The 26,466-nt window shown below is 46.7% G+C and overlaps 1 protein-coding gene across 1 annotated transcript in view; it reads right to left on the bottom strand.

Moving 5' to 3' along the window:
* Positions 1-11,054, bottom strand: part of Dhcr24 (24-dehydrocholesterol reductase) — a 28,115-nt gene extending 17,061 nt beyond the window's left edge. Inside the window, exons 1-3 of the mRNA XM_031378040.1 lie at positions 10,700-11,054; positions 7,286-7,441; positions 92-197 (exon numbers count right to left, since the gene is read on the bottom strand). Of these exons, the coding sequence (XP_031233900.1) occupies positions 92-197; positions 7,286-7,441; positions 10,700-10,930 (493 nt within the window). The 5' untranslated portion in view covers positions 10,931-11,054. The remainder of the gene's footprint in view (positions 1-91; positions 198-7,285; positions 7,442-10,699) is intronic.
* Positions 11,055-26,466: the final 15,412 nt, after the last annotated feature.

Raw genomic sequence — 26,466 nt, 5'->3', positions numbered from 1 at the left:
AGGAAAGTAGCCAGCATGAAGAAGATCCGGCTGTATGGAAGGGGGCCCGTATTCTTCTGCCGTGATCCTGCCATGAACGTGGAGTGCTTACCCACTGTGAGGTCATCGAGCTCAGGCAACACAGGCAGGGTCCAGCCAATGGAGTTCAGCAAAGCTGTCACCTGACCCATAGACACCAAGGGCTCCACCCGCACAATCTGTAGACAGAGAGGCTGGGTCTGAGGGAAACAGGAATGCCTACACAGTGTCCTCTCAGCCTTCACAGAACTCAGGCTGCAGAGTCCTCCAGTCTCTATGGACCTTTCCAGAACACTGTCCTGTCTTTAATTACAGAGAATATGATCTCTGGTTCTAAGTCCACTAGTGTTGAATGCCATCCTCTTGAAGATCTCATAACAGCTGGGCGTGGTTACACACACCATGGCTAGGCGTGGTCACACACACTACAGCTAGGTGTGGTTACACACACTACAGCTGGGCGTGGTCACACACCCTACGGCTGGGGGTAGTTACACACACTTGTAATACCACCACATAACAAAGGTTCAGTTAATCTTCCTAGATTATAGGAGAAATATTAATTTGGCATTTATAGAAAGATGAGGAAAAAGATATCAATCATCCAGCTTAGCTCTTACCAATGACAACCACGAAGCAGATCTATTCTGCTTTCCCATATGTCTGTGCTGCTCTTTCGTACGCTTTGATAGAGCATCCATGCACACAAGTATAAACACACACGTACATGCACTAAATATTTAGCACTAGAGGGGGGTTGGAAAGACAGCTCAGCAGTGAAGAGGGCCAGATGCTCTTCCAAAAGACCTGGGTTTGATTCCAGCCTCCATGTAGCAGCTCACAACCCTCTGTAACTCCAGTTCAAAAGGCAAGGTGTTCTCTTCTGGCCTCCGCAGGCACCAAGCATGCAAAGGATAGGCAAAACACCCATGTACGTGAAAAGAAATTAGCACTAAAGACTGGGGGACCACTCAGCGGATGCCACAGGCGCTAGGAGAGATGTCCAGACTCCCAGCACCCATACAAATGTCTGGGTGTGACAACCTGCCCAGTGCATGAGAGGCAGAGACGGGGGATCCTCAGAGCAAGTTGGCTAGCTAGGCCTGCCAAATCGATAAGTTCTGGACTCAAGTGAGAATCCTTGCCTCAATATATATGATGGAGAGCAATTTAAAAAAAAAAAAAACATCCAATTTAACCTCTGTCCCCTACAAATAGGCACACACACACATCAGCACATGTATATACATCAACACACATGCAAATAGGCACACACACATGCAAACCACACAAACAGATCTTAAAAATATTTAGCACAAGGGTTGGGTGAGATGGCCCAGCAGTTAAGAGCACATAACAGAGGACCCGAGTTCAGTACCCAGCACCCACATGGAGGCTCATAACCATCCAGTTCCAGGGGACCTTACACAGTTTCTGGTTTCTTCCAGTATGGTACACAAACATACACGGAGTCAAAACGTTCCCACACCATGAAACTGATTTTTCATGAACATGCTACTGAGCAATCGCATGCATATCTACATGCTGAGGCAAAGTACTAGGGTCCAGAGTTACCTGCCATGAGAAGAAAAGAAAAAAACCAAGGTAAAATACATGGAAAGGAGAGTTCAAGAATGTAGACACCGGCCACAACAGTTTCTGATACCTGAGAGATGGAGAAACAAGGTGAGCTCTGAGATCACTCTTAACTGACCAGAGTGAGGGAAGCCTGGGCAGAGCCTGTATCATGATTTGCAGAAGACCAGAGATCCAGAGGACCAATCAGAAAAGAGCTGACAGAACAGCGTATGAGAATACAGTCCTGTCCAGAGTCGAGAGAGGAATATACTTGGAAGAACTGCAAAGAGCACCTCAGAGTATTCAACTAGGTATGGACTGGTGGTATGTATGAACTCAGGCCAGTCAACACAGCCTGGAGGGAAGATCACAGGTGAAGATGCCAGAAGGTCGTCCAGGGTGGGACACAGTACCTACTCCCATAAGCCAGTCTGGAAAAATTGATTCATGGGGTCTTGGACAGGTCCTGAGAATGGCTTGCCTTAATGGTACTCTGATCCATTTCAAGAAAATCAAGACCTGGGCTGGCGAGATGGCTCAGTGGGTAAGAGCACTGACTGCTCTTCCGAAGGTCCTGAGTTCAAATCCCAGCAATAACGTGGTGGCTCACAACCACCCATAGTGAGATACGATGCCCTCTTCTGGTGCATCTGAAGACAGCTCTATTTATGATAATAAATCTTTGGGTTGGCACGAACAGGGACTGAGTGAGTGGGACCAACCAGAGCGAGCAGAGGTCCTAAAATTCAATTCCCAACAACTACATGAAGGCTCACAACCATCTGTACAGCTATAGTGTACTCATATACATAAAAGAAATAAATCTTTAAGAAAAAAAAAAGAAAATCAAGACTGAACAGGATCAAATTGTTTCCAAGGAATTTAGCTGCCTCCTGGAAATATAACCTTGAGACATGTGGGAATGCAATGCCCACCATCCCCTAGGAAAAGGTCAGGGTCCAGTTAAAAGTTACAGGCATGTAGAGAGGCAGGAAAACACAGCCCATAATGATGAGAAAAATCCATCAAGCAAGATGGACCTAGAACTGACGGACAATAGAATTAGCAATCAGGGACATCAACTGGATTATCCTTATTCAGATAGTTAAACTTCAGGGCCAACAAGAGGACTCAGCAAATAAAAGAACTTGTCTCTCCAGACAGAAGAACTGAGGTCAATCTCCACAAATTCAGACTTTTGAAAATGGTTCTGTGACCTCCACACGTGTGCCACAGCATATGCATGTGCACACACACAATATGCACACACACACACACACACACAAGTGTACAAAAATATTAGCAAGACCCATTGTCTGAAATGAAAGATACAGTGGACTTGGCTAGGTATCACAGACCAAAAAACAACAACAACAAAAAACAAATCAGTGGACTTATATATATGGTAATATAATAGAAACCATCTAAAGTAAGACAGGAGAAATAACTTGAACGAGTTGAAGAGGTCTAATACGCCTGTAATAATCTCCAAAGAAATAGAGAAAAGGGAAGCAGAAAAAAAAAAAAGCCTCCAAGTTTCTACGATCACTGAAAAACTCACAAAATTTAAACCCAAGAATTATGAAAAAAACATACCAAAAACCTTCATAACAAAATGGCTCAAGCCCAGTGACTAGAACATCTTAACCGTTGGAAAGAGAGAGGAAGGCCTACTAAGAGGGCTGCTGTTCCCCCTTCCCTCCCTCCCTTCTTTTTTCTCCTCCTCTTCCTCATTTTTCTATATATTCCTTTCCTGGTTTTTCCAGACAGGGTTTCTCTGTGTAGCCCTGGCTGTCCTGGAACTCATTCTGTAGACCAGGCTGGCCCTGACCTCAGAGATCCACCTGCCTCTGTCGTGGCTTAAGCCACTAAGCCCAGCTATGAGTTTCATTTCCAGCATCCATGTTGGGCGACTTACAATCACCTGTAACTCCAGGATATGATGCCCTCCTTCTGGTCTCTTTGGAGACTCATACACGTGTGCATACACAGACACATAAATAAAAATACATTAAAACAACCCCCCCGACAGAGTTCTTGCTAGAAACAATGCAAACAAAGGCAGGAGAATAGCTTCTTTAAAGTATTGAAAGAATGCTTATCTTTATATACTGTGGTGTATACAAGAAATGTTAAGAGGTCCTTTGAGGAAAAGGAAACAATGGACAGATATCTCTAGAATGAAAAGACAGTAACTCTACAGACAAATAGATGTTCTTATATTTAAATTCCTTTAATGGGCAACTGGTCCTTAAAAATAATGATATAATACCATGTGGAGCTAAGAAAAATGTACACAATAGTAGAAAGGGTGGGAGGAAGGAAATGGAAATGGAACATCATAAGATCTTCACACCGTGTGTGAAGTGAGGTAACATCACTGCTATGAGGAAAATGTAGACTGGAATCCCCCAGGCAGAGCTACAGAAGGATGCCAGAAAGGATGCTAGCACAGACTCACTAAGATGAGAACACAGGGAAGAAAAAAAAAACATGGAACAAATCCATACAGACAACATGTGACAAACTCAAGTGCCACATCAAGTAAAGATGGTAGATGCAGCTGGGCAGGGGTGGCACATGCCTTTGATCCCAGCACTTGGGAGGCAGAGGCAGGTGGATTTCTGAGTTCAAAACCAGCCTGGTCTACAGAGTGAGTTCCAGAGTTCCAGGACAGCCAGGGCTACTCAGAGAAACAGTGTCTCGGAAAACCAAAAGAAAAAAAAAAAAAAAAAAAAAAAAAAAAAAAAAAAGGATGGTAGATGCAAACGGTCTCACAACCTCAATTACAAGACAGAGCTGGGCGGTGGTGGCGCATGCCTTTAATCCTAGCATTTGAGAGGCAGAGGCAGGCGGATTTCTGAGTTTGAGGCCAGCCTGGTCTACAGAGTGAGGTCCAGGACAGCCAGGGCTACACAGAGAAACCCAGTCTCAAAACAAAAAACAAAACAAATCAAAAAGGTAATCTCCCTGGGCGGTGGTCTCAGCTATCATCTGGCATCTGAGAGGAGGAAGCAGGTAGAAGGATGATACATCTTTCCATAATGAAAAAAAAAAAAAGGAGCTAATCAAAAGGGTATTAGAAAAAAACAAACATGTTTGCTTATGCCTAGTAACAGAGAAGTGACAGAGCTGTAGAGACAGATTTGGGCAAGCTGATGTGCAATGAGACCTAGATGACATTTGTCACTCCCGAACAGTTCATTCACGTGAACACGTGTACATGTGTGCACACACACACATTCACACACACGCACTCACATGCACACTCACACACTCAATCAACCTGTTTATTTTTTTTCTCTCCTTAAAAAGTTGGAAGCGTTCAATTTTTTGGCAACAACTAAATTAAGTCAGAAGTCCAAGATAGAAAGACCTTGCTAAATATTTGGAAACTAAACATCCTTGTAATAACCTAAGGCCAAAACACATAGCAAAAGGGAAATCAAGAAGTATTTGGGGGGGGGTAATATGGCTCAATAGATGGTCACCAAGCCTGACAACTGAGTTTGACCCTGACCCTATAAGATAAAAAGGAGAGAACTTATTCCCGTAGCAGTCTTTACTGACCTCTACACTCCCCGCATAGGCGGTAAAATCCTGGTTTTCAAAAGACATGCCACAGGCTAGGAGACAATATGGAATGATTTTGGATTTTAAAAAATTAGCAAAAAATATGAACGGGCCTCACCAAAGACAACATGCCAGAGGCCAGTATAGAAGGCTGGCCTGGGTCTTCAGTCGCCATAAGGAGACGCCACCCCCAACACTGTGAGAATGGGTAAAATCGAGGCTGGCTACAACAGGTTCAGCAAAATGCAGCAGCAGGCACACACTACCCATGGCACTGTAGAGTGAAGCTACTCCTTAGGAAAACAACCTGACCACTTCCTTAATCGTAAGCAAACATCTGCCCGCCAAGGGACTTGGCCATTCTACTCCTAGGCATTTGCCTAAGGAAAGACTTTTGAAGATTTACTTTATTTATTTATTTAGATGTGTGGGCACATGTGTGCAGGTGCCCTGGGAAGCCAGAAGCTTTATATCCAGAGCTGGAGTTACAGGTGGTAGTGAACCTGTTGTAAGGTGTCAGGATCCAAACTTGGGTCCTCTACACGCACAGTACACATACTTTTGAACTGTTGAGTCTCATCACTCTAGCCTCTATTTTATTTTTACATGTTTAAACTATGTGTATACATGTGGTGGAACTCAGGGGTATCCACTGGCTCCCCTGGAGCTGGAGTCTTAGGGTTGTGAGCTGCATGACATGGGGACTGAACTCAGGTCCTCTGAGAGAGCTGAGCCAGCTCTCCAGCACACCTTACATGTTTATAGAAAGCCTGTGCAAAAAATGTTGCTGACCACATATTGTGTAACAGTTTCAAAGTGGAAATAGCAGGGATGCCCATCAGCAGGTAAATGACTAAGCAGACTGGTCATGCAAAGGATATGATGTAGCAGCAAAGCAGTATGTACCTGGGACATCAACATGGATGCATCTTAAAATACTCATTAGAGAACTCACACCGAGAAAGTACGCGCTTAATGATTTCTTTCAATAGTATCCAAAGTCTAACACTCATAACACAGAAGCGGAGGCTAAACCAGAGGCTGTGTTGGAATGGGCAGGGAGTGGTTTAGGGAAAGAATTATAAGGATGAGTAAACTTTTAAGGCTGTGGGGTATGTTCTGCATTTTTGATAATGGTTTCACTGGTGCAATCATGTCAAGACTCATGTCAAAATTTATTACCCAACTGCATACTTTAAATATGTGCGGTTTATTGGGCCAGGCAATTATCAACAGAGCTGTCTCAGAGAAGGCACAGTGATGCGAGTACTTCAGCCAGGGTCTCACGGTGCTGAGATGCCATCAGGTGAACACACTGTAGTCAATACCTTTCCTGTGGCTGGGTATTGCAATGTTCTATTAAAACGGAAGCATAATCCAAATCTCTACGCTGGAGATCTGATTACGTATAAGCGGAATTCTCTTTTCCTTAAGCTATGTGTTGAGAAGAATGTCTACACTTTATCTTAGCTAAAAGGCCCAGAAGCATTAAAGCATTAAGAAGTAAAATTTGTGTGTGGGGGGCGGGGGGGAGAGAGACAGGGCAGCAGTGGCAGAGAATGTGTGTACTTTGGGGCTATCCGACTAACAAACTATACCAAGTTCCCCTCGCCTGCTACCTTTGTAGCCTACCAGCCTACCAGCCTACCTTCTTACCAGGATGGAAAAACAAGGTCCATTTGTCTCTCATTTTTTGCCTGTAATTTCTCCATCCCTGTTTTTGTTTTTTTTTTGTTTTTTTATTTTTTTCTTACAGAACTAAGGCAATCAAAAGATTCTCTGGAGTTCTCAGCTTGCATGGCTAGCTACGGGCAGACTTTCCTCCTAGTGGCTGTGGCCCTCGGGAGGACAACAATGGGAGGTAGAGCCTTTCCCGATGGCCTTGGACTTGTCCATTCTGGGACATCATTGATTGAACTCATTTCCCTGTGAGTCACTCATACCAGGGGCAGTGTTGGCCTGCTCCCAGAGCCATAGTACAGCATATGTTCGCTTGGTTTTGCTCCTTTTTTTGGGGGGGGGGGGTGATCAGTACTCGGGACTGTACCCAGGGCCTTGCACAAGGCCAGGTAAACATAAACACTGCACCACTGAGCTATGACCTCAGCCCTCTCACCTGTTTCTTGGTGTCCACCTCCAGAATGTCCATCAGGTTGATCATGATGTTCTTATGGGTCTTCTTGTACTTTCCAACTCGCAGCGAGACAGTGAGCCAGCCTGGACGCCCCGTGCACATGAAGGTCTTACTGCCCTGTTCCTTCCATTCCCGTACCTGCAACCACAGGACACGACTCAGCTGGCTCCATCTGGGATTCCCAGAGGGGTTCGCAGCCCTTCTTTCAGGCTGAGGGAGCTGGGAAAAATGCCCTCACCCAGGCACCATTGGAGAGGATGGAGATGCTCTGGAGGCTTTTCCCTGTGCAGCCTCCCTAGCTCACGAGGTCAACAGAATAGCCAATGTATTGCTACTGCGCAAGGTAAGAAAGAACTTGAGAACAGTTAGAGTCCTCCAAAGACATCAAGTGGGAAGTCCAGGAAGGACTTTCTAGCAGTAACAGAGCAATTATAAACATGATTATCATCTCCATTGTACAACCACCCAATGAGGCACCTACTGCACGTTGTCTTGTTAGATCTCCTCATCTCAGGAGATTGGGTGCCCCCCCCTCACCTTTTTGCAGATGAGAAAACCCCGGGCAAAATAGCTTGTCTGAGGTCATATACCCCATGACTGGCAAGACCCAGATTCATAGCCAGGACTGAACAAGCGCAGGGCCAGAAAGACAGAGAGCTGGAAGACAGATGGGCTTAGTCCACGGAAGAAGAGCTACTTATGAAGCATACTGTGTGCCAGGTAGATGCCTGTTGTCAGTATCCATACAGGATAACTCATGTCCCAATTTGACAGAGGGGGCAGGGAAGGAGCAGCCAGCCAGTGGGAGGAACGACTTTGGCAAAACTTCCACACTGGAGCAGGAAGGGTGCAAAGGGTGATGTGCTACAGAGGAATAGGGGAGGTTGTCTTGTCCATGCAGACAGACAAGGCAGGCGCGACGCGTGGCTGTGGTCAGGGCTTCTAAGCACCAACCATTTCCTCTTCATCTGCTTCTAGTGATTTCTCTCCCTTCCACCCAGGCTGAGTGTACCCTGCTGGCCACAGTGACAGTTTTAGGAATGGGACTGTGATCCTAGAAGTAGGCAAACCCCTACTGGGTCTGGTTCCAGGAGGGGCACTCTCTTTTTACTGAGGTGGTAGCAAGACTGGCTGGATCTAAGCCAGAAAGTGTTGGGGATTCCGCAGGCAAACAGCACCCCCACAAGAATGGAGCCAACTCAGGGGAAGCAAGAGCCAAGAAAGACACGGCAGGCAGGATGAAGAAAATGGGGGAGGGGTCCTGGGTTCAGCTATGTCTCAGCCAGCTGTACTGCTAACATAACAGGCATTCACTAACATACTCTGGCCCCAAAGGCAGCTGTCAGATAACAGTCCCTGCCTTCGAGAACTCACAGGGCATCCAGCAGGTAGATGCTATTCAGGATTCAAGCTAATATCCTTTTTACTCAAACCAGCTTCAACTAACTAAGTTTTGCAAGAGTCTGGTCAAGGGTCAGTCAGCTGCCCTAGAGCTGTCTGACAGGGGGTTCAGGATGGGGAGGGGCTTTGCTCTTATTCAATCTGGCAGAAAGGCAGTACTATGAGTTGGCAGTGGCAAGACAAAGGGTGAATTCCAAGACCACCCAGCTCTGCCTGACCCTGCAGTCAGAGGCTTTATGTAAACAGAGTGTGAGGGAGTGGATTAGCGGGTGCTGCTGGATCACACAGGCAGAAACGATCAAGACTGGAACACTGTTGGATTTCAGGCAGAGAAGCAAAGCCTAGGGGAAAAAGTTCTTTGTCAAATTCTCAAGAGAGACAGGAAGGGTCCAAAAAGTAGGTGACTATTCAGGAAGCCATGGTAAGAAACTAGGCATGAGCCGGGCGGTGGTGGTGCATGCCTTTAATCCCAGCACTTGGGAGGCAGAGGCAGGCGGATTTCTGAGTTCAAGGCCAGCAAGGTCTACAGACTGAGTTCCAGGACAGCCGGGGCTACTCAGAGAAACCCTGTCTCGAAAAAACCAAAAAGAAACTAGGCATGAGGCAACAAAATCAGAGCATGAGATGAGATGGAGACACGAGGCTGAGGGAGTTGAGAGTTCAGGCTCTTACCCGAAGCCAATGTTGATTGCCTGCCTTATATACCGGTTGTGTTGTCCTGGGCACATGACTCACAATTTGAACCTCATTTTAGTAAAACAGCGACTGGACACCAAGAGGCTGTGGACTGTAAACTGCACATGCGAGTGGCACAGGTATGGCGTGTAGGGCCCCATTGTTCCCTGCGCATCCTTCCATTTAGTTTAGGTTAACAACCACTCACTAAGAAACTCTTGCCCCAAGGGGAGCTGTCAGATAACAGTCCTGTCCTCTGGAGCTCAGAGGGCACCCAGCAAGTAAATGGCAGATAGAACCTGCAGACAGACCCAGGTAAAACGGTGCAGGTAGGGGTGGAGGACAGCAGAGACTGAACTACATAACCCTGGATGGTGGTGCCAAGGGTTTCTGATCGCTGTACCCTCTGCATCTCCTCTCCCTGGGTAAGGTCTTCTGGTCTGGAGGTCAGTCTGCCTGCACCTGCGGGCTAAGCCTGCTGTGCTCGATCGTACAGCATGAAGTAAATAGAACAGGATGGTTGCCAAGCCGGCAGCAGCAGGAAGCAGACGCTCTCTGCAGCCTGAAGCAAGTTAGAGAGGGACATAAGGAGGGGCAAAAGGAGCCCATGCTAGCCCTGGATGGGGGAAAGAAGCTTCACTGTGAAGACGAAGTCTTAGCCTAGGTGCTGGCTGGTCTAGGTGAACTCCTCATCTGCTTACTGGGACGACGATATCTGGATGCAGAATCACGGCACATCACCAGAGTCTGAGACTCTACACGGGATTAGGGGCTGATTCTGCCTTCTCTTTTTAATCCTGGATTGTAAAAGGATCCGAAGCACCTCGCACCGCAAAACAAACTTTCACCTCATTCCTAACATAATGCTCCTCTCCAAACTGACTTTCTAACCGTTTTCCTTTCATGACTGTGCTCCTCAGCTTCCCTACTTTTGCTCAACCAATCTCTCCGCTTGGATCTCCCCCCAACCCCATTTCCCAGCACCACCTTCCAGAGGCCATGCCCCCTCTGGAATGCGGTGGGGGGAGAGGCCTGATGAGTTACCTGACTGTTGCGCACCTCCCGAGGGTTTAGGGTCCCTCGTTTTCCAGGCACTGCGCATGCCCTGCACCTAGCGGACACTATAAGCCTAGGGGTAGGGTTCTGTTTGTTGCCCCGGTGCTTTTGCTGCTTCCGTTTCATCCTCGGACAGTCCCTTCCCCCATCACACGCCAGGTCCTTTGCGATCCCCCTCCCACGCCCGTTCCTCCGGCCCCTCACATGCCCCCGTCGCCCAGCAAACCGCTACCCCGGCGCACAGCCGCGCCCCGCGCCGCTCACCTGTTTCTGGATGTCCCGCACGCGCTGCTCGTGCAGGCGCGGCGCACTGCTCAGCTTGAACACCACCCAGGCGCGCACGTAGTAGTAGATGTCGAAGATGAGGGAGAGAGGCAGCAGGAAGAGGCACACGAACACCCAGCGCTGGTGGATGAGAACGAACTCCAACCCCTTCACTCGCACCCAGAGCAGAAAGAGCAGAGCGCACACGGCCAGCGACACGGCGGGCTCCATGGTGCCGCGGCGCGCCGCGCGGGAGGGTGCGGGCTCACGCTGCCCGTCTCCGTCGCCTGCTCCGCGCTCCGCCGGCTCAGAGCCTGCCGCCACCGCCCCGGGAGCCTGTAAGTCGGGCCCGCCGCCTCGCGATTGGCTTGGGTCGCCAAGGTTCGGTGGGCCGAGACCCAGGCGGCGACCAATGGTGAGCCGCGCCGGGGATCGGACCAGGGAGCCGCTGCGTTCATTGGCTGCGGGAGCCGGGATGCTCCACCCTCTTCTAGTCGGCGCGCGAGGAGGGGCTGACCTGGGCTGGGGGCGCTGCTAGGGTCGGTCCGGGGCCGGCTTGGCGGGACTTAGGGTTCTCGCTCTGGAGGCAGCGGGACCACCCTTGATCTCCCCCTTAGGTGGCGCCTCCCGTGGACACAGGTCAAATAGTCGGGCCTTGGGTTACCTCCCCAGGGTGGGAGGCGTTCCAGACAACCACCCTGCAGCCCTAGCAGGAGAGTCTCTGGCCTTGACCCGGGCAGGTCAAGTCACTCCATAGGCACCAGGCCAGGAGGGGGGATCCTTTCAATTTTCAAGGCGTTTACCATACATGCATTTGAACTACCCCCTTAGTAGTTCTGGGCCGTGGGTAGTTGGGACCCCCATTTTTTGATACATGATGGTGAATTCCACCTGTCGAGTAATTTAAACAGCACAGAGGCGTTCATGGCATTCTTCCATGCTGAAGCCAAAGTGGATGGAGGCTTGGAGACAGAAAGAGGGAGCTTCCAGGCGGCATGGCAATCCTAGATGAAGAGCGAGAACCCAGCACATGGCCCTGGCCTTGCCGAGCAACCAGACCCAGGCTCCAAAACAGCCTCTGACCTCGCCAAAAGCTTAAGTCCAATGGTATTTACACTTTCCCTGAACAGGAGGAAGCTCTAAAAATTTATTTTTTCAAACCTGTCGTCACATCTCAGGCCTTTCTCTGCTTCATGTGTCTTTCCTGATTCCCTTTCCACCTTTGTCCAGACAGACTCGGGTACTCCATTCTGCCATCCTTTATAGCGCCGCCTTCGGTGAATCTGTCCCTAGAATGCTCTTTCCCATTGTATCACCGAGCTAAAACCCTACACAGCCTAGAGATCCGCGAGGTGCCACTTCTAAAGCCAAGTTAAGTACTTCCTTCAGAGGCTCACAGTTATTTCCTTTTTTGTATAATTGTCCCTTTGTGTGTCGCTCCCTCCTACAGATGGAGCTTTAGGGCAAACAACGCCTTGTTATTACAGCTTTTTTGTATTTCCAGTTTGTGGCATAATGACTAGGGCATTGTAGACACACCGTGTGTTGACCAATGGATAAATGAAGAATGTATGTGGGAGTTCAAATATCCAATAGAAATCAAAGTTCAGAGTGAGAGGTTGTTTACCCGGAAGCTTCAAAAGGGAGGAGTCCAGACTGGAACCGACCTACCCAGCTATGACAGCTACTGATAGAGTTATCAGTACCTTACCCAAATTGAAATGTTCTTTAAGTGTAAAACACATGTTCATAATATTCATATTAACTTTAGTCAAAATGACTACATTATCTTAGGTTAATATTCAAATTTTTCTTTATTTCTTGGTGTGCATGTATATGCATAAGTGCAGATATAACCGTGACCTTGCACGAGCCTGTGTGTGCAAGGGAGGACATGCGTGCTTATGTGTGCAGACAAAAGTTCAATGTCCACCCTCCTTTTTGAAACAGTGACTCTGAAAGAACCTGGAGTTTGCTAGGCTGGCAGGCCAGTAATTCCTAAAGGATCCACTTTTTTTTTTTTCCTTCCTAGTGCTATTGCAGGTATGCACTGACATACCAAGCTTTGAAAATAAATTTTTTATAGTTTTTGTTTATATGTCTATGCTTATGTGTGTTCATGTGTGCCATTTGAGTATAGAAGCTTGTGAAGCTCAGAAGAGTGAATTCCCTGGAATGGGAGTTACAGACTGCTGAGAGCCACCTTGTGGGTCCTAGGATCCACAGGCTTCTTGACTGCGGAGCTATCTCTCCTGCCCCGCCTGGCATTTAAGGTGAATGCTGGGGACCTGAACTTAGATCCTCATGCTTGCGTGGCACTTTACTGTCTGAGCCACCTCTCCAGCCCTGATTTCCTTTTTTTAAAAGGTAGTTAAAAATGACAGGTTTGTGTCATGTATGTACCTAGAAGCTACAAACCAGAGAGGCTGTCAGAGGAGAGAGCCTGTTCGGACCATGTCTTGCCCTGGACCTGTCTGAAGCAGCTGTTCAAACCAACACTATTTTGGAGGTTAAGTGTTCTGAGAAAAGTTCAAGTATATTGTAATGTGAACAGCACATCTACCTTAAAAATTAACTAGCGGTGAGTATTTTGTAGAAGAAATGATGGAAATTACTAGTTGGGATAGACTTATCCTTGGGAAGAGAAGAAGGAAGCCCAGGAAAGTCAATAAAAAACTTTATTACCAGGCAGCAACTGTCAGAGAAAGAGAATGAAAAGGTAGCCATAGCAGGTGCTTACCTGGCAAGAGTATTCTCCGTTAGCCCTGCTTGCCTCTTTGCACTTCTGACTCCTCTGTCCTCTCTTCATAAACTCATCGTTTGGTTTGCCATCCTCTAAACAAGGAGGAGAGTCACCCCCAGCGGGCTAGCTAATGGTGGGCTTCCTGCAGTCACCATGTAAGGACACAGAATGGCCTAGCACTCCAAAACCTGCCTCCTGGGCCTGCTTGGAATTACATACTCCTCTCTCCCCCCCCCCCCCCACGTCTCTGTCTCTGTCTGTCTGTCTGTCTGTCTGTCTGTCTGTCTGTCTCTCTCTCTCTCTCTCTCTCTCTCTCTCTCTCTCACACACACACACACACACACACACACACACACACACAGAGGAAATGACATCATAGAAGAAATCTTCTTGAGCCATTTGTTAATTTGTCCTAGAGTCAAAGTGACTGCTGTGAACCAGGAATCTGCTCATAACCACACACACATTAGCTACAGAGTTGATGAAGCATGAAAACAGGTCAGTCAGAATGTGGGAAGAGGTGCTCTGGGCAGCACTTCACAGGCTAACCAGAGATGAAGGACAATCCCTGGGATGGTTTGACCACAAACACTTTTCCTAAAGTGCCGTTCTCCATTTCTTTTCCTGATAAACACAAGCCTAAACCACGTAGTCCCCCCCCCCCCATTAAAGAGTTTAATAAACACCAGAGTCCTGGAGTTTCTTGTATGTATATACAGTAGTTTCTCAGATTATTTGGTCTTTAAGCCAGGGTTATTCTCAGGAAATGGAGACGTTCAGACTCAGAGGTCAAGTAACTTGTGTTACTGTCATATTCAGACAAACAGTGAAGTTGGAGTATGGCTCTCACTGTCTGGTCCAGCAATTGAATCTTCTCCCTTGGTTGAGTGGGTCATCATTTCCTGTGGCTCCACTCAACTGATATAAAGTAAGTATTCTTTATTCTTTTTTCCCCCTTCCCTTCTCTGGCTCACACCGGCCCGCTTGCTTCCGGCCAAAGTTTATTTTTTATTTCTCATTATGGGTGGTTGCTGGAATTTGAACTCATGACCTCTGGAAGAGCACTCGATGCTCTTAACCACAGAGCTATCTCACCAGCCCTAAAGTAAGCATTCTTTTTTTGTTTTGTTTTGTTTTGTTGGTTTTGTTTTGTTTTGTTTTGTTTCGTTTTTCCGAAACAGGGTTTCTCTGTGTAGCCTTGGCTGACCTGGAACTCACTCTGTAGACCAGGCTGGCCTTGAACTCAGAAATTCGCCTGCCTCTGCCTCCCAAGTGCTGGGATTCAAGGCATGCGCCACCACTGCCCAGCAAAGTAAGCATTCTTAAAGTGTGGCTTGAAGACTAGTTACATGGGAATGGTTGCTAAATTATACTCTAGACTGCCACAGCTCACTGAATCTAAACTTCCAGCAATGACCTTTCTTCCTTCCTTCCTTTCTTCCTTTCTTTCTTTCTCTATTTCTTTCTTCCACTCTCTTTCTTTCTTTTTCATCCTTCCTTTCTTTCCTTCACCCTTCCTTTCTTCATTTCATTCTTTCTCTCTCTTTTTTCTTCCTTCCTTTCTTCCTTTCTTTCACTCTCTCTTTCTGTTTCTCTTTCCTTCTTCCTTTCTTTTTCTTCTTGGTTCTGGACATCAAACATAGAGGTCCGTGTGTGCTAGGCATGTGTTCTCTCATTGAGCTACATCCCCAGCACCTTAGTAGGAACAGCAGTAACGTTAGTTCTCTTCCTTTCCAGGTCCCTCCTTCTCCTGTTGTCTTCCTCCTCCTTTTTTTCTATATTCAAGCTCAGTATTCATTTAACTGTAACATCAACCATTGGTGGGAATTTAGTATTTTCTCTAATTTTCAAATACCTACTGGTTTGCTAAAAACCCAAACCATCACCAGCAGAACTAGTCCTGGCATCATGGAGCTGTCTCAGGACTGAATGGAGAATTCCATTGTCACCATCTGTTTATGACAGTGAACGGGGAAAGAGGCTGAGGACACAGTACATCAAGGGAGACTGGAGAAGGACTAAGGAAACTCCTGGCGGTCATCAGGCGTAGCTGCATGTGTTTGTAATCCTAGCATCAGGGGAGGAGATAGTGAATCCCAAGACTTTGCTGGACAGACAGTCTAACTAGGAGTGGGGACTGTCTGCTTCAGTGAGGCATCCTGGTTCAAGTCAATAAGGTTCTGCTCTGGCCTCCACATGTGAGTGCACGGCTGGGGACACACTCATTTATGTAACACACACAGAGGCATGTATGAATGCACATACAGACCTGTACACATGCATACACAGAGGCATGTATGCACACATACGCATACTCATGTATGAATGTACACATGTGCACATGTAGTGCTGGCAGACTCTTCTTTCCTGTATAGCAAGAAGCAGCACCAGTGGACAGGGGGCTTGTCATATAAAGTCTTTATGAATAGGCTTAAAATGGACAATTGACTGAGAGTATGTTTGGGGTTTTTCAAGATTTCCTCTTTCATGTTTACAGGGTTGCTGATGTCCTAGAAGGTCCCAGAAGGAGCAAAGATGCCTCATCAGAGGGGGAGGAAAAACACCAGTCTGAGTGACTTGGTTATTGGGATGCAGGGTAGAGGCAGGTGCTCTAGGCTGCCTGCCATTTGCCTCTGGGGCATCTCCCTGATCTACTCTCCAGGTACAAAGTCCTTTGGCTTGAGAGGGATTTTTTTTTGAAGGGTTTGTTTTTGTTTGTTTGTTTGTTTTGTTTTTTTCGAGACAGGGTTTCTCTGTGTCCTGGCTGTCCTGGAACTCACTCTGTAGACCAGACTGGCCTCGAACTCAGAAATCTGACTGCCTCTGCCTCCCAAGTGCTAGAACTAAAGGTGTGCGCCACCACTACCCGGCATTTGTTTTGTTTTGTTTTGTTTTGTTTTTGGAAGATTGAAAAAGAAAGGAAGGAGGCTGGTGAGATGGCTCTGCGGGTAAGAGCACTGACTGCTCTTCCAAAGGTCCTGAGTTCAAATCCCAGCAACCACATGGTGGCTCACAACCACCCGTAATGAGATCTGACGACCTCTTCTGGTGTGTCTGAAGTCAGACATTATACTTTGTATTGTACTTATGTATAATAATAAATAAATCTTTGGGCCGGAGCAAGCAGGGACTGAGTGAGCAGAGTTGACTTGAGTGAGCAGAGTTGACCTGAGCTAGCAGGGTTGACCAGAGTGAGCAGAGATCTTAAAATTTCAATTCCCAACAACGACATGAAGGCTCACAACCATCTGTACAGCTACAGTGTACTCACATACATAAAATAAATAAATAAATCTTTTAAAAAAAAGAAAAAGAGGCCGGGCGGTGGTGGCGCATGCCTTTAATCCCAGCACTTGGGAGGCAGAGGCAGGTGGATTTCTGAGTTCGAGGCCAGCCTGGTCTACAGAGTGAGTTCCAGGACAGCCAGGGCTATACAGAGTAACCCTGTCTCAAAAAACCAAGGAAAAAAAAAAAAAAGAAAAAGAGAAAGAGAAAAAGGGAAAGAAAAAGAAAAAGAAAGGAAGGGCTGGGCATGGTGGCACACACCTTTAGTCCCAGCAATGGATGTTTATGCTCAGTTTAGGGTCTCCTTTTTGTATTGTCCAGCATCCCAGCACTGGGAATGGTACTACCCACAATGGGTGAGTCTTTCCACCCCAGTTAAGATAACCCTTCATAGGCACACGCCGTGAGACCATGTCTCATCATTTTGACATCGAGTTGTCTGTTCAGTTTCAACACCCTACAAACTGAGCTACATAGTCTGTCTAGAGACTAGTCATGGAGGAGACAGGAGAACAACCAGCAAAGCTAGACCATAGGGAACATGACAAAACCTGGAACAAATATAGTCTTCACTGAAAATGCCGAGGAATAGCACACGCCTCCTCATAATTACACAAGGTAGCAATCCATTCCATAAAAGTGCAGACAGTGACTGCTTTGCGTCTGACACTGATGGAGGGGCGAGGACTGGGCACATTGTTGTTGGACACATTCCACAGGGTGCAGCTCACTGAGAAGCTGGCTCTGGACGTGGGTTTGTCCTATACCCCACATTTCAGAAGCAACTACATTAGTCTCAAAATGTCTTTCTTGATCCTTAGTCTTGGGATGGGTTGCCTCCCAACTCTGTGGCAGGGAAGGGAAAGAACAACAGAACAGCCCAAGAGAGACAACTCTGTCCCGGAGAACACCTGGAAGGTAAGAGCCTTCCAACAGAGGTACTATTGTGTATCCCATGATCTAAAACTGCCCACAGTGGGAAGGAGAGGCCAGAAGTTCAGTCTTGGGAAGCTTAGCTACAGAGAGAAAGCCAAATGGCAACTCTGACTACCTCAGCTTCCCGGACATTTTCTGTTGGATGCTGTGAGCTGATTTGATGGTGTATCATTAGGAGTTGTTATTTGTTCTTTCACTTGGGAAGCTCATCCAAGGGGACCCTCACTCAGCTCGGCCTGGGTCTCTCTCTATTGGGAACTACACTGGCTGCCTTAACTGGCTTCCCCAGTTGATGTCTGCCCACTGTTTTGAGTATCTGTTTGTTGGTTTGTTTTATTCTTAGTAAGCTCACTCATTTAAAGCCAAAAGTACGACTATGGTCTCTCATTCATGAGACTGTGAAAATAAATTCTTCGGGACTTCTGTCCCACAGATCGTATTTTGGTAGGTGATATGCCAATTACAATAAGTGCTAGTATTTATTGAACATGTTTTATTAATCAGCCCCTATGATAGTCAACTTTAGATGTCAACTTGACCTGATTAAGGAATATCCAGAAAGCTGGTGAAGCATTATTTCTGGGTATGTGCATGAGGGAAGAGACTGGCTCACACATAGCATAAGGAGCTCTTTGTGCCTAGCACACCATGGGGCCTTGATCTCTCTATAAAGCTCAGGCTGACCTGAAACCTACAGTTGTCCTAAAGTACCAGGATTATTGTGATCAGGCACCAACGTACCTGGGAAGACTGGCATTTGAATCAGCGAAATAAGGAAGAGAAATTTACCCTCACCTCATGTGGGGGAGTCACCATCGCAGACACCATGGTCCCAGGCAAATTGAAATTCAAAGGAAAGGTGAGCTTCATCTTTTTTCTGTAGCCAGCATACCCTTCCCGTTGCTGCGAATCAAAACCACGTTCTTGGGCCTTCAGACTCAGCCCTGAGCTGATCTCAGTGTTCACCTTGCAGAGCGCATATCATGGGCTTTCCCACCCACTGTGACCATGACTCTCCTCATGAACGCCCATCTCCTGCTAGCTGGATTTCTGCAGGGGAATGCCAGTGAACACAGGCGTAATTATAGATGCTTTTCGTATAACTGGAACACAACCAAATGCACTGTGATAGTATGAAGCAGAGTGTGGTCCAGCACTGTGGAAGGACTTAAAGTGGACTCACAAATGATTGCTATCAAGAACCTAGGTGATCACGACCATCATCCATACAGCTCTCAAAACAGGATGTCAGAGCCTGTATGCTGGAAGTCTCCAAAAGGCTGATATCAGAGGCTTGATCTCCAAGGTGATACCATCTGGAGGCACTGGAGTCTTTGAGAGGTGGGGCTTTGTGAGAGATCTTTTGTCCTTTGGTGGCATGTCCTTAGAGAGTGTTGTGGGACCCTGGCCTTGCCTGTTTTCATTTTTTTTTCCTTCCTTCCTGGCTCATGAGTCAATGGCTTTGCTCTGATACTTACTCTTTCTACAATGTGCTCTTTTACCACAGGCTCAAAGAAATGGGAGCCACTGCTTGTTGAATGGATCCTCAGAAATGGGAAGCCATCTGATAGGAGCTGAGGCAGAGAGAGAGCTCAAGTTGGACAGCTCCATCAAGTTCCTCCCCTGAATGGTCCTGAAGAGGGGAGGAAAGATTGTGGGAGGCAGAGGGACACAGACCAACGTAGCAGGGTTCCTAGGGGCTCACAGAGACAATTGTAGAGTCTGCATGGGTCTATTCTAGGTCCTCTGGATATGGGTTATGATCTGTTAGCTTAATGTTTTGGTGGGACCTCTGACAATGGGAGTGGGCGTCTCTGACTCTTTTGCCTGCTCTTGGGACCCATTTTCTCCTATTGACTTGTCTGGCCTAGCCTTTAGGTGAGAATTTGTGTAGACACTATTTCTTTATCTCCATGGGTCTGTGCACTGCGCACAATGCCCATGACCACAAGGCAACTGGACCCCACCTTGGTTTTTGCCTTTATTTTTCTGAGACAGAGTCTCATTCTATAGTCCAGAATCTCACATTTGCTATGTATCCTAGACTGGCTTTGAATACACTATGTAGCCCATTCTGGCCTTGAACTTATGATCTTTCATTCCTTACCTCTGGAGTGCTAGAATTACAGATGTGTACTACCACAGCTGGCCTCCAGCTTGGGTTTTTGCTCTTTTTATTGTTGTTGTTGTTGTTGGTGGTGGTGTTTTGTTTTGTTTTTAAACAGAATCTCTTTATATAGACTTGGATAACCTGGACCTAACTATGCAGGCCTTAAATTTACCAGGCTGGCCTTAAATTCAGATTTACCTGCCTCTGCCTCCCAAGTGCTAGGATTACAGGCATGTGCTACCACAACTATCTTCCAGCTTGGTTCTGAAATCAGAAGACTAGCATACATATAATAATAGTTTATCTGGCATTACCTATCTTTACTTATCTAGTGATTATATTTCTAACAATTCACTTTGAAAGATACTAGCAAAGCTATACTAATGGCTAAATCTGGGAGTTCCTGGTTTGAATCCTTACTCTTTAATCTGGGGCAGGCAACTCAGCGGACATCAATATGTTCTTACCCTTCCTAGGTCAGGACAGTGCTGCCATTATCAATTCCTATCAGAAGATGCAAATCTCTGCACTTACCAAACCTATGCTCTCCTTTCTTGATACAAATAGAATAGTACCCAGGTTACAGCCCATTGATTTAAACGGATTTGTGCAATGACAGCGCACTGACTTAATGTGCTTGGTGGCCAGGCATTCTGCAAGCATGGGTGGAGAAACTTGCACAAGGAGAAGTGACAGATAATGGGTTGAGCCTGGACTGCAGATATAGCTAAACAGATACTCACAAACCAAGACAGCAGCCGCATGCTTTGATGAGGGACAGAGCGTCCTTTTTTCTGTAAGTAGCCTCCTAGAGGGATGGCTGCAGGTTTGATAGCCGTTAATAGAAATATGTAATGATACAGAAGCATTCATAAAAGGCCTGATTTGTTCAGAGTAAGCACTTGTCCCCATAAAAAGGACAAGTAATATTTTTTAGAAGTAAGGACAATGGAAGGCAGGATGTTATCTCAATGGCAGTGCACTGACCTAGCACATTCAAGGGCCTGGGGTTCAATTTCTAGTACTACAGAGAATAAAATAAAATAAAATAAAATAAAAAAGAGGGTCTCAGAGAAACTGTTCCCTGCAGATGCCCATACACAAAAAAAACAGTGTTCCCCAGATTTCTGTGACTCTCTCTCTGTCTCTCTCTCTCTTTCTCTCTCTCTCTCTCTCTCATTTTAAATTATGGACTACCATATGTCTGCCAACTTATTTTAACATGTGAATACACTAAGTGCTGTGTCAGGCATGGTGGCTGAAGACTTAATCCTAACACAGAAGAGATAGAAGATCTTTGTGAGTTCCAAGCCAGCCTTGTGTACATGGTAAGTTCTATGTCAGCCAGGGCTACATAATAAGACTTAAAAAAAAAAAAAAAATCAAAACCAACCAAACCACCAAAACCCAACCCCCACCCCAAAACTCTAAGAAACAGATTATTAACAAAAAGACTACCATCTCTACCATCTGCACCGGGCAGTGGTGGCCCACGCCTTTAGTTCTAGCACTTGGAGCCTTCAGAGGCAGGTAAATCTCTGAGTTCAAGACCAGCCTGGTTTACAGGATGGCCAGGGCTACACAGAGAAACCTGTTTTAGAAAACCAAAAAGAACAAAAACCAAGCAAACAAAAATTTACCATTGTCTTTTTATAAAAGAAAAGAGATTATAATGCCAGGAACAAAGACTTGGGACAACTCATAATTTTTCCAGTTCTCTACAGTTTCTGGAAGGATTGTCGTGGGCTCATCAAATGATCCTGCACTTAGAAGCTGCAGTGCAGAGGGTCTCAGGCTGTGGACTGGGGACTGGCAGCACTGCCTGGGAACCAGCCAGAGACACAGACACTCTGGCTCCGCCCCCAGAAGGATGAAGCCAAGCTCCTGGGCTCAGAGCCAGGCTTTTAAGCCCTCTAGGTGATTCTGGCATGCCTAAGCTTGAGAGCGATTGCTGCGGCCCCTTCTTCTCGTGGATCTCACAGGCCTCCTCTGGAAAGCTTTAGTGACAGCGCCTCATCACCTTCCAAAGAAACCCACATTAACATGGGTTATCTCCGGTGGCCGGAATCTTCTATAGCCCCCTTCCTATGTATTCTGCTGTCCTGAGCTGAACCAAATGCGTCTTGTCTGTCTCCCCTACCTGACAATACTGTGTGCATTTGAAGATGACTCGGAGGACTCTTCTTACAGTAAGCACAGCCAGTAATAACCGCCTCTTCTCCAGCTTGAGCCATCTCCTCAGCCTGCCCTGAATGCCCTCCTGTTAACAATATTATTGTTGTTGTCATTAACTACCACTTATTAACTCTGGGAGGAGATGTTCTATGGGCTCTTGAATTCTTTAATTCAAGGCCTAGAGGATGAATCTGTGATCTCTGAGTTACAGACACAAAATAAGCTCACATCCAACATCCCTTCCTTTGTGAGTGAGCCTGGATTCTACATTCGGTGCTGTGGCACCTCAGGGCCTTCTGCTATTTCCATGGTAGCAGATTGTCCTGAAATTTCTATCAAAAGATGGCTAATGTAGGCAAGCCTGAGCCAGGAAGCTATTTGCAGGAGTGAGTGTATAGCATAATAGGAATGAACTCTGGGGTGAAATAAATCTGGGTTAAGTCCTGTCAATGCTTTTACTAACAATGGGAAATATGACTCTGAGTGGGTTGCCAATCTTTCTGGGCCTCAGTTTCCTATTCTGCATAATGGGAATTTTAATAGCATCCCACTCATAAGATTGATATAAAGTACTATGTTAGTTAGTTTTATGTCACTTGACATGAGAAAGAATCCCTGGGCAAGAGAAAATTCCAATTGAGAAAACGCCTCCATCATATTTATGTATATGCAGGTCTATGGGACATTTTCTTGATTGGAAATTGATGTGGGGATTCGCTTTAGGTAATGTTACACTCCTAGACAGGTAGTCCCGGATGATATAAGAAAGCAGGCTGAGAAATAAGCCACGAGGAGCAAGCCAGTAATCAGTGTTCCTCCAGGGCCTCGGCTTCCGTTCCTGCCTCCAGGTTCCTGCCTTGAGTTCTTGCCCTGTCTTCCCTTCATGCTGGACTGTGATGTGGATCTGTAAGCTGAAACACATTCTTTCTTCCCCAAGTTGCTTTTGGTTGTGCTCCTCATCACAGTACTAGAAACCCTAACTTAGAAGTACTTAGAAAAGTGTCAAGTACAGAGCAAATACCTGGCGAAGATCTGTTAGCACCACTGCTGTGTATACTCAGTGGTTATGTAATCATCGAGCATGGGAGGTTACAGACACATATGTCTCAGCAAAGTAAACATTCTCCTTTACCCTCACTGGACACCGGTTTGTGTCTGACTGTGGGGCTCTGTAACACACTGGCCACTTATTTCCTGCCTCTGTTTCTCGCTCTTGCAAGCCAGCCTCCACCCGTGGTTGGGCTAATCTTGCTAAAACCCTCTGCTAAAGCACGTGCCTCAGATGACATCTCCACTTTCTCTTCTTGGCTTTCTAGGGTTTCTGTACGATGCAGCCTGGGTCCTTCCTCCCACTTTATTCCCAGTGTTGAGAGATGTGCACTCTGGTGTCAGCTGGACTCAGTACAGGCCTGTTTTCATGCACAGCCCAACTGTGCTCTCGTTATCCCCAAAACCACTCCTCCCAACCTCCTCCTGTTCTCTAGCCCCAAGGACTTTCTCTACATTTTATACCCCTACTATGAGTAAGAAAAACATTACCTTGCAGAAGAGAGAGAAATCAGAGATAGGAAGCCAGGTAATGAGGGCATCGCAGTCGCAGGTGGGCGTGCATCAGGGTGAGAAGGAGAGTAACTGGACCTGCTGTTGCAGGCACGGGCCCGGACCTGTCCAATCTCCATGATAACTATGATTGCAGAGCATGTAGAGTCAGTAGTGGAAGCAGGTCTCTGTGCAGTACTTGCTATGTATTGCGCCCTTGGCTAAGTGCTTCATAAATGCTAATTCATCTTGTGTTCATAGCAGCCTTATGAGAGGGGTGCTATTATTAACCCCATTATATGGAGGAGGAAACTGAGGTCTGGAGAAAGTGGCAACCCATTCAAAGCCACACCATTAGTCACTGTTCAGAAGACTCAACACGGACTTGTTTGTCCAAAGTGTGTTGTTTGTCAAATTATACCCATTACTTTTCCTGCCGCTTCTAAGGAGGCATGGCTAACAGATCTTCAACACAAGAATAGTCTTTAGTTCTCGGCTTATCATGAAGTTATAAAAAGAGCTTAGATTTTATCACTAGAAAGACGTAGGCTCAAACTCTTGAGTCTCCCTCCCTAGTATCAGCGTATCATACCCATAAGACCGAATGTCCTCATCAGTAGGATAAAAGTCCTTGGTGTGGTATCTGTGCAGACAAAAAGAGGCCAAGGCATCCAAGGCCTCTGTTCGGAGCCTGATGCCCAGCAGGTTTTCTGCTTCCCCCTTGCCCTCTCTCCCATGTGACATGGTTTGAGACCAATGACTTTAACACATCACCATTGTGCTTCCTCACTGAGCTTAGAGCGACACTTCACAGAGGCTCATGGGACAGAACTCTGCCTAGCTAAGGGCGCGCTGCTTGCTCCCTTTCCATATGCATTTTCTTAAAGATACAGTAAAATGAATCTCTCTTCCACCCACACCCTTCTTCCCATCCTTCCATCTTGGTGTCCGCCATGGGTTCCGTGAGCTGGGGCCGTCAGACTGTTTGAACTTTGGTCCACAGTCATGAAACCCAGCCTGGCCTTGGGCTTGTAGCCAGAACTATCTCCGCCAGTGTTGCATGGAGGTTATTGAGTATTAACAGTTTAGTGAGTCTTTTTCCACACCACTTCTCAACTCTCCCCTCCTTATGAGACTCACTGGGTGATGTGTCTGTAAGGCAAGGAAAGGTGAGACTACGTACGCACTTGGGTGCAAGCTTGTCTCATTTTGCTTTGTCTGGGTTTTTTTTTTTTTCCGTTGTTTTATTGGTCCTTGGCTTATGTTCTTGTTTTGTTCTTCTTGTGTGTGTTTCTTGTTTTTTGTTTGCTTCTTTGTTGTTTGCTTTTAAAGAGCGTAAGGTCATGGGGTTGGGTGGACAGGGAGATGGGGAGGTGGGGAGAGCATTGGAGGGAGTGGGGGAGGGGAACACATGTCAACATACATTGTATGGAAAGTTTTTCAATAAAAGAAAACAAAGAAATTTCTTGTCATTCTTTTTTGAGGTTATAAAATTTTATTTGGGTGGGCGTTTTGTCTGTTTGTTTGTGCATCATATGTGTACAGGGCCTGTGGAGGATAGAAGACAGAGTTGGAGTCTCTGGAACTGGAGTTATAGCTGACTGTAAGTCACCATATGGGTGGTAGGAACCAAATCCGGTCCTTGGCCAGAGGAACAAGTGTTTTTAACTGCTGAGCCATCTCTCCAGCCCTTAAAAAAGTTATCGAGACAAAATGTTTATATCACAAAATTCACCCACACAAAGTGTATGGTTCAAAAACTTGGGTTACAGGGTTGTGCAGCTCTTACTCTCTCCATTTGAGTGCATCTCTCTGCTCACAATAAGCTGACTCGCTCACCTTCATCAGACAGGCTGAACAGGTCAGTCCCTTTGCCAGTGCTGAACCCTGGCTTCCTTGGCCCAGCGATACTGCTGAGCTAGCTGTCAAGACAGGCTTCAGGAATGCTGTGTGGACAGGCATCTTAATTAGACCATTGATGTTCATTTGATAATGGCTTCACACACAGGGCAACCCCTGGGGGAGGTTCTTTAAAGGAAACCCAGGTTCTCTACTATCTGCTGTGGATTCTGCTGCCAAGAAGGGACTGGCCTACAGTTCCTGTTTCTGTTTGCCTTCCCCTTCTCTATGGGGCAAGTGAACCTCAAGGCAGACGCAGTCTAATATCAGAACCCTGCTGTCAGAAGCTCCCTCCTGTAACAAAGCCTGCCTCCCGCTCCACCCTGTCTCCTGCACTCTGTCTCTCTAGAGGTGCTCTGAAGGGGGACCTTGCTCATACTCCTTATGCCCACTTCTCCACCTCTCTACCCACTGCTTCCTTCCTTTGGCTCCAGGGCTTTCTCCCAACTGCCAGTTCTATATCACCTGTGACTTTAGAGCAGTCACACCTAATGACTTCTAGAGTCTTCCTACCTGGTGGCTGAGCCGCTCTCTTCTCTGAGTCCCACTGTCTCTGATCTGTGACCTGTGGCCTCCTTCACTGTGACTGATCCCACCCCCATGCCTAGCCTTACTGCTGCAGCTCCCCTCCGTGCCCCACTGGTCTCCAGATGTTTGCTATCCCACCCTCAGGGTAAGACCACATGTCACTGTGGCTCCCAGATGCACAGTCTTGGCAAGCAGAAACTGATTTTCAGCTAAGCGGCCTTGGTGCAGACCTTTTTCTTTGTATTGTGCTCTTGCGTGGGATTCTACTGTTGGCATTGCATTCTGAGAAGGACAGACCTCAACCAGAGCTGCTTCTGACCTTGAGGCTAGAAGATCTTATCTGAGGGGAGCAAAGGCCATTGACTAAAGAATCCCAGCTCCTCTAGGAGACCTTGATGTACAGTCCCTTTTCTAAGCCTCTAGGACCTTCAGTAAACCAACACTATGATTTTTGTGATCCCAAAGTGCTTTTCCCATACAAAAAGGTGGGATTTTCATTTTGTTTTGGTGTGTGTGTGTGTGTGTGTGTGTGTGTGTGTGTGTGTGTGTGTG

This window comes from Mastomys coucha, unplaced genomic scaffold, assembly GCF_008632895.1.
Source record: "Mastomys coucha isolate ucsf_1 unplaced genomic scaffold, UCSF_Mcou_1 pScaffold18, whole genome shotgun sequence".
NCBI lineage: Eukaryota > Metazoa > Chordata > Mammalia > Rodentia > Muridae > Mastomys > Mastomys coucha.
The sequence above is the reverse complement of the archived record's forward strand: the minus strand, read 5'-3'. Positions and strand labels throughout refer to the sequence as shown.